Raw genomic sequence first — 8484 nt, forward strand, 5'->3', positions numbered from 1 at the left:
TTTTATGAAACGAGACAGCATCGATGACGTAACAGGCTTCAAATGAGACCTCCGGAGGACGCAGCTGTCCGAAACGACTCAAGCTGTGTCTGAATTTGCCCCCTGTCTCCTATATAGTGCACTATATCGGGTGTCCGCCATTTTGTAGTGTTGTCCAAATTCTGAGTAAAAAACTCATTGCCTACATTTATATAGGATATATTACGTCACTGTCCGAAATTGTTCACTCATTTTCATTCACTTCTACCCCATATAGTGGACTATTTAGCATTCGCTACATAGGGAATAGTGAATGAGTGAACAAGTGAGTGAATTCAGACGCAGCTACAGCCTTCCTTGAACTACGTTTGTAAATGGTTCTTCTTCAATGTCCCATATTCAAAGTTTCTGCGCAAGAGCGCCCTCTGGCTTTCGGATGTGGCGGCATTTAACCGTAATTAATTGAGAAACTGAGCATAAAAAATACACGGTTTAACGTCCCAGCCCTATATAAACACAAAACCACATTCTGGATTTGATTAATCTCGATTAATCGTTTGACAGCCCTGTCGGTAACCAAACAACACTGACCCCCTTTGACTTCCACTGTATGTACCGCTTCTCAAAAACTCTTTTGTGTTCCACTTAAGAAAGAGTCATATACAGGTTTTAGAAGACGTGAGTGTAAAAAAATGTGACCCTGGACAACAAAACCAGTCTTAAATAGCACGGGAACATTTTCAGCAATCGCCAAAAATACAGGGTATGGGTAAAAATGACAGATTTTTATTTTATGCCAAAAATCATTAGGATATTAAGTAAAGATCATGTTATATGAAGATATTTTATAAATTTCCTACCGTAAATGTATAAAAACTTTATTTTTATGAGTGGATGGCCTGCTTACAGTGCCTCTGATTAACAACTTCAAAGGCGATTTTCTCAATATTTTGCTTTTTTTGCACCCCAGATTCCAGCTTTGTAAACAAATATCTTGTTGTTCCGCCAGATAGTGTCCTATCCTAACAAACCACATATCAATAGAAAGCTTATTTCTTCAGCTATCAGATGATGTAAAAATCTCAATTTTGAAAAATTGACCCTTAAGACTGGTTTTGTCGTCTAGGGTCACAAATTATGATTTATTTTTATTTCACACCAAGGACAGTGACTATAAAAATTAAGTTTTTAATATCGTTCTAAATTTGGGAGAATAGCGGCATCCACACTACAATTATAACAATATTGATACAGAGAAACAGTATTGTTGGGATCATTATAAGAGCATTTTTCTCCCATCGGATGAACGATAAAACAAACAGCCAATCAAAATCTTGAGTCTCTCAAGAGCTTAAAATTAAAATAACTTTTAAACATCAATGTGGATGCTAATAGTCATTGTTAAAGTTGTCTTTATAGTTAGTTCCTGGTGTTTAAAGCAACAGTATGGAACATTTGCTCACGGGTTCCCCCATGTGGTTGGTAAGCACAATTGTCTGTTACTAGTGTTGTAAATACTGTCGCTGTGTAAGCTTCCCCGTGGGCAGCTCAACACATGGATTTGACGACTAAACTGATGGAACAGAAACGATGGAACGAATGCAGAAAAGTCGTTCGGAAACTCTTCCGCAGGCAGGGGATGGGCGGGGCTGTGCGTACCGACCCGAACACAGAACTTACAGAGTGTGGTTGTAGCTGTTTTGAGGCTTCTCAGATAGCAGAGGCACTAGAATCAGTCAAGTTAAGAGTTGTTCTACCACTGAAATAATTTTAGAGACATTATTTTAAGGTCGAAAAAGGACAAAGTGTTGCTTTAAAGTCCCGTGAACTAAAAGTGGTGATCATCTTCAGTATTCAGTAAGGATCGCCACTAGAGGGAGGAAGTGCATTTTAATTTTTTGATTAAAGATTATGAGGTCACATGATTAAAAAAAATCACCCGCACCAATAAATGATATACTTGTATAATACGCGATGAAATAATCTATAAAAACAAGAAACGTCAGTTTTGATATTATGGTGACTTTAAACTTTAGTCTCTACATGTTGCACGGGTCTTTTTCTCTTTTTTGAAACCTACTAATGTTTCATCTGATGCAAAAACATTTCAGATGCCTGACAGTGAGAGATTACAGAAAGGACAGACGACAGGTCACCTGACTGCAGTGTCAATCTCCACAGGTGGTGGGCGGGGCTTGGCTTCAGTTTGTCTTTGTTGTGGCTAAAAGGGATACAGCTATGGCCGGAAGTGATGCAAAATCTCGCCATAAAATTACAATAAATGACAATCAGCTAATGCCTACATCTACCCCAACCCTAAACCTGACCATACAATAATAAAAAAAATAGTAATTAACAGTTGTCAGCGTGGCAAAAATTATGCGGTATTGAAGTACGCATGCCCAGTGGAGGTAGCTGTATCCCTTCTAGCCAAAACCGTTCGTCTGTCACCGGACGCCATGGCAACATGCCAGCAGGCTTGTTTTGTTTCAGCCCCTGAAAACAGAAAGCACCTGCACCAATTTAGCACCTTCCTAATATTCTTTGCTTTGTTGGCCTGTCGTCTCACATGGATATTTAGATTAATGCATTTTCTGATTGGTACAGACAGCAGTTGTTTATTCTGATTGATTAGATGCCATTGCGCATTCAATCTCAATCAACAAAGTCTACAGGTGGGGAACCGCGTTGCCTCCTGGTGTTACAAGATGTTCGCTACATTACTACATATACTTCAGGATAGGAATTGTTCGATTCACTCACCCTGTACTGTTTGCGTCACGGTATGTGGATGATGTCACATATCATGTGACTTATTGAGGAGGGGCGTTCTTTTATTTGTCTAACCAATCAAACTTTTCACTTGAATAGGTTGTTTTAAAACCCCATAGACTTAATAGAACGTAGAAAAATGTCATGTGGTGGGTTCTATTGAGCCAATAAGCAACCACCCTAGTGCCCTAATGTGCTGACACCCCCCAGAACATGTTAGAAACCACATAGCAACAAACCACAGCATCCTGCGGCGTCAAGCATCACTCCTCAGATAATGTCAAAATCTAGTCTCTGCGGTTATTGTGCTGAAGAGCATCTGGGGCCACTATGTATAATGCTGATGTCAGTGTATGTACCGCTAGGGAGGAACACATCTGCTGTAGCGGTCACATGTTCTTACGTCTCGCAGCGTTTGAGACTGGTGTAAGCTATTCTGACTCACCACAAACACCCTGGGTGTGTGTGTGTGTGTGTGTGCGTGCGTATGCGAGAGAGAGCGCACCCTACCATCAGTTTTGTAGATGCATGAATCTGTGTTTGTGCGACTGTGCCCTATTGAACAATCATTCTGTTATGCTGCAAGAGACTGGGAAGTGTACTACACACACTCCTGCTGTTTATTGATTTAGGTGGAGTGTGCTGCTTCCTTTGTGCATATCAGAACTCATTATTTCTAAATGACTTCCTCAAGCGTGGCTTCCAAACAATCGGAGGTCTCTGCGCCAAATGATGTGTCTTAAGGAAAGAGCTGGATCTGGAGTGATCCGGTGTCTGCACACACGCACATGCAAATACTAACGTTCGTTCAGCAATCCGAACGGTCACAATGAGTGTTTGGTACTTTCCACAGATTCAGTACAAGACGGGGCTAGAAATGTTGTTGGGTTTTTTCACCCAAAATTTAAAAATCTGTCATCATTTACTCAAATTATTGAGTTTTTATTATTATTTCAAATCTGTATAAATGTCTTTGTTTTGATGAACACAGAGAAAGATATTTGGAAGAATGCTTTTAACCAAACAGTTCTTGGACCCCCTTGACTACCAGAGTAGGAACATTTACAATGGTAGTCAAAAGTGCCCCAGAACTGTTTGCTTTCCTACATTCTTAGAAATATCTTCTTTTGTGTTCAACAGAACAAAGAAATGTATAAAGCAATTTATGGTAGTCAATGGGGTCCAAGAACTATTTGGCTACAAGCATTCTTCAAAATATATTTCTCTGTGTTCATCAGAACAAAGAAATTTATATTTTTTTGGTTATATACCATTTGTGGTTGAACTATCCCTTTAACAATGTGTATTGTGGCACAAGTGAACATCCGTGAAGCTTGAAGTTGTGTCTCAATCTATTTTCTCCCATCACTCCTGCAGAAATCAATGATCGAGAGCAGCGTCTCCACACCATGAAGGACGGGCTCCGCAGGTTCCCTCGAGAAAACTACGATGTCTTCAAATACGTCATCTCTCACCTAAACAGGTGAAAACTAGACCAGTCTCTTAGAACATATACGGCACATACTTGCAAACTTGCTAACTTGTTTTTCATGTCTCCCTCTTTCTCTCAGGGTGAGTCAAAACAGCCGTATGAACCTGATGACCAGCGAGAACTTGTCCATCTGTTTCTGGCCCACCCTGATGCGGCCCGATTTCACCACCATGGACGCGCTGACGGCCACCCGCACCTACCAGACAATCATCGAGACCTTCATACACCAGTGTGCTTTCTTCTTCTACAATAAACCCTTAGCCGACACGCCCAGCGGCCTGCCCGGACAGCCGGCTTCCCCTACCGCCACCTTATCTTCCGCTTCCCACGCGACGGTCTCCGCTTACTCGGCATACACCCCACTGCAACCCATAATCCCTTTCAGCCCCATCCAACAGTCCCCGCCTCATTCTCCACCCCCAACCCCGCAATCACCAATCCAGAACCTGTTGCCTCAGATACACCCTCACCACGCCCCCACGGAACAACACACGCTGTGAACCTGTTCGGGAGCACTGAAAGAGATTAATGGACGAGATTTCAGGGATTTTAAAGGAGATTGCACGGCCGGCCTCGACTTACTAGACGCGAAAGACGATTAGAGGGTGTTGAGAGGTCAAGACGCCGCTTGAATCACGCTTCATCAACTCTTTCTAGATCGTGCCACTACTCGATGAATTGCAGAACCTTGACGTTCTCCGCCCTCAATCACATGTAGATGACTTTAACACGTTAAGTTTGGGAACTCATTTTTGGCACCCCCATTATATTATAGGTCCACTTTTGCTGGTTCCACAGGCCACGCCTTCTCTTCGTCGATTGGCCAAGGATTTGACCAATGGGTGGGTGTACGGACCATCTCATGACCGAGTAGACCGCCCTACATGACCTCTTAAGAATAAAGTCAAGGGTGGCTACAGGGTGGCCTATATATATATTGGTTTTATAGCTTTTGACAACTGTTATAATCAAATAAAAAATCCCATCCGCTTATTTTCAAGTGCAGCAACACGACCACATTCCTCCTTATTTATCCTGTGTCGCTCGTGACGACTGTTAGAGACGGACAAAAAAAAACAGAACTTGACAAACTGGATCTGGTTTTGGGAGTATGTGGTATGCTTTTGCACAGCATCATGGGATTTGAAGTCTTTTCCTGATTGCTCACCTCTGTTGGCGTCATGAGCCTCCAGGACATGCTGGAAGACCAATGCTTCTTTTATGGCAGAATGTCCTCACTACCACACATCCCTTGTTCTCATACATGGTTCAGAATTGACACCCGTGTAGTGTCTGTTATACTTCGGTAGAAAGGTCTTATTATACCACCTTGTTCGGTTTTGTGGATTCATTTACTCTTTGCACAAAACGAATTTAATGCGTGGTGATTGGATGAGGGATGGGCTAGGTTGCAGTCAACGTGCATTTAGATGAGGAGAGGTGTGCACTAAATGGAGAGTTTGAAGGTTAAGGAAGTTTGTACCAGTTCACATGGCATTGAATCGGTGAGTCACGTAAGCTTTGATGGCTTTGCTGGAAGCTGAGGTAAATAAGACATTTAATGTGTTAAAACAAAAGAGTTCAGCATGTGACGCAGATGTCATAATAAAAGACATTTTTTGCGTAGTGGTGTTTGCGTCCTCTGTCGGGGTCAAGTCGGTTACATTTTTGTACTTTGGTGACCTCAGAAAAAGAAAAACAATAAAAAAACTAAACAGAAAAGCAAAGGCGGTAGCTCGTGTCAGACTAGTCGTTTGTGAGCTGCAGGAGCACAACGCTACCACCTAGTGGACTTTGATGGTATAGCACATTGCAAGTGATACTCAGAAATGAGAAAATGCTGGATGCACTTAAAATCATATCAATTCACAGTGTAACAAAAGCGAGAACGACTAACTCGATTGCCATGCAACATTTTAAGGAGCAGTTTGTGCCACAGCACTTATACTTTTATCTTTACCCAGGAAAGAGAATATATCATTTTCTGTGAATTCATCAGCGTGGGGTTCGGAGATAAAGTTTGTCGAGAGCCAGGATTTCCGAGTAGAGCAGACGTTCCAACTGTGAAACAATCAAACTAATTCAAGTTTATGAATGTTTTCCGCAGTAGCTGAACTGAGCGACTTCATTTGTGCATATCTCTCCTCTAAAACATTTGGTTTAAACCGCAACTGCCCTGCCCACTCGAACCGGTCAATCAACCTTCACTTCTGATTGGCTGTCTGATGAGCCACAACTCTTTACCCATCATATCCATACTTGCTTATACGTTATGTCTTTTGCTGTTAGTTCTTCAGAGAGCAGGTTTAATGGTATATTTTGGGAACTCGGGAGCTGTGTGGTCTATACACGCCTGGTACTTGGTATGAATGCTGCAATCTCTGTGTATTTTCAAGTGTATTGGTTCAGCGATGAGTGACTGTGTGACGTAAATAAAAAAAGGGGGACGGGGAGAAACTGAATAGCAACAAAAACGTATTAAAAATAATGTGACATTGGTTCGGCGATCCTATTTGGCTGCATCACTTTATTATTTTTGATTTGTTCCATTTTCGTTTTGCAACAATAGTGACAGTTTGTTAAGTTAAAGGAGAAATGAGCAAAACTATATTCAAAATGGTTGTTTATTTGTATGTTAGGGGGTCTTACACTTTGCCCTATAGTCAATGGTGATAGAAAAAGGTTTTCTTTTTATGTTTTCTTTTAATAATTAAAAAAATAAGACACATTTTTTTAACAGTTCTTTTGTGAATGGTGTAAAGGCCACAATGTAGTGCATGATTCAAGACCAGGTCCGGGAGAGCGGTCTGCCACTCTCAGTATTAATAAAACGAAAAAATAAACAAAGAAAAAAATAGAGTGGAAAATAAATGAAGTTACATCAACAAAAAATCATGTCATTGTTTGCCAAGACTTTGGTAATTAGTCTCATTGGGAATGGTGTATAAACAGTTCAAGGCCTTCTGTGACCTGTATTATAGTTAATAAATCAATCTTGTAAGATCTGTGGTTTTTGTCTTTATTTAATTTTACAGCTGCATAATGTGCATTACAAAACTAAAGTGGATTCCTATAATATATTGATCCACAAAAAAGAGTTTTCTGTATCAGGCTCAATACTTTTGCAGAAGAGTATTGTCAAGGTTTTTAATATTGGTCTGAAACAAAATTATTTTTTAAAGATAGAAATTGTTTTTTTTGTCATTGCCTGAAATAAAAATGAAGTAAACATAAGTAGAACTAAACTAAAATACATGATTACCTTCATTGTAAACATTGTAAACAGCTTTTTCAAAACGATACCATAGAAGAACCATTTCTTTATTCTTTTTATAATCTAAAGAACCAATATACATCACAAAGAACCTTTTGGGAAACAAAGGTTCTTCGGATGTTAAAGGTTCTTTATGGAACTATTTAGCCAAAAATCATCTTTATTATCTTTTTTTAAAAGAGTATCACTGGCCATCATTTATTACTGGCCATTATTTATATAAAAAAATCTGGTTAATTTTGGAAAGTTTTGAAAGTTAAATATTGAATGCAGTCTTTAAATAGAAGCTCCTAAAACAGCAAATAAAAATCTCTTAAAATTGTTATTTATTCTACTAATTTAATACAAATTAAGAGCGTTTCATGCCAAGATGTGTTTATGCGGTGTTATAACAACGCAAAAGATTATACAGTCTGCTTTAGCTTGTTTTTAGAAATGCAGTTTCGTCACAGCCGGGGATTGTTATTTTTAAGGTAGTTGTCTTTATTTTCAGTTTCAGATGAGGCTGTGTTTATGAATGTATTTACCGTTTTTTGTTGCTAGTTTGCTTGGGACTATCAAATATAATGACAAACCTTGTCCGCAAGGTGTCGCGCTTGTCGAACTTTCAGTGTTGAACCTGTGACATTCGCTTTTTATGGATGAATCATTCCGACATGACTCACACCTGTCAACGTTAGTGAATTAACGTTACTTGAATTAGAAAAACACGAGCATTAGTCATTGCTCCCATTCATTTTGCGTTTTAAAAATGCTATGAACAAATAGCAATTTAGCAACGCTAAATCCTATAACGCCAATAGGCTACTAATGAACCTCATCTGCACGTCCTGGCACGACGCTCTTTTGAGCTCATTTGTATGGGCGCGTTCATGAATCTTCGGGCGCGATAACTCAGAAGTCTTGCCTGAAACTTTCTGAAAGTTTCAGAGTCTGAAGGTAATTCTGCTCGTCCGGCTGCTCTTAT

The 8484-nt window shown here is 40.0% G+C and overlaps 1 protein-coding gene across 1 annotated transcript in view; it reads left to right on the forward strand.

Moving 5' to 3' along the window:
• The window catches only part of arhgap35a (Rho GTPase activating protein 35a), an 80003-nt gene extending 72757 nt beyond the window's left edge, over nucleotides 1–7246 (forward strand). Inside the window, exons 6-7 of the mRNA XM_057350474.1 lie at nucleotides 4129–4234; nucleotides 4323–7246. Coding sequence (XP_057206457.1) covers nucleotides 4129–4234; nucleotides 4323–4743 — 527 coding nt within the window. The 3' untranslated portion in view covers nucleotides 4744–7246. The remainder of the gene's footprint in view (nucleotides 1–4128; nucleotides 4235–4322) is intronic.
• The last annotated feature ends 1238 nt before the right edge of the window (nucleotides 7247–8484 follow it).

Source organism: Triplophysa rosa, linkage group LG14 (assembly GCF_024868665.1).
Source record: "Triplophysa rosa linkage group LG14, Trosa_1v2, whole genome shotgun sequence".
In the NCBI taxonomy this organism is placed as follows: domain Eukaryota; kingdom Metazoa; phylum Chordata; class Actinopteri; order Cypriniformes; family Nemacheilidae; genus Triplophysa; species Triplophysa rosa.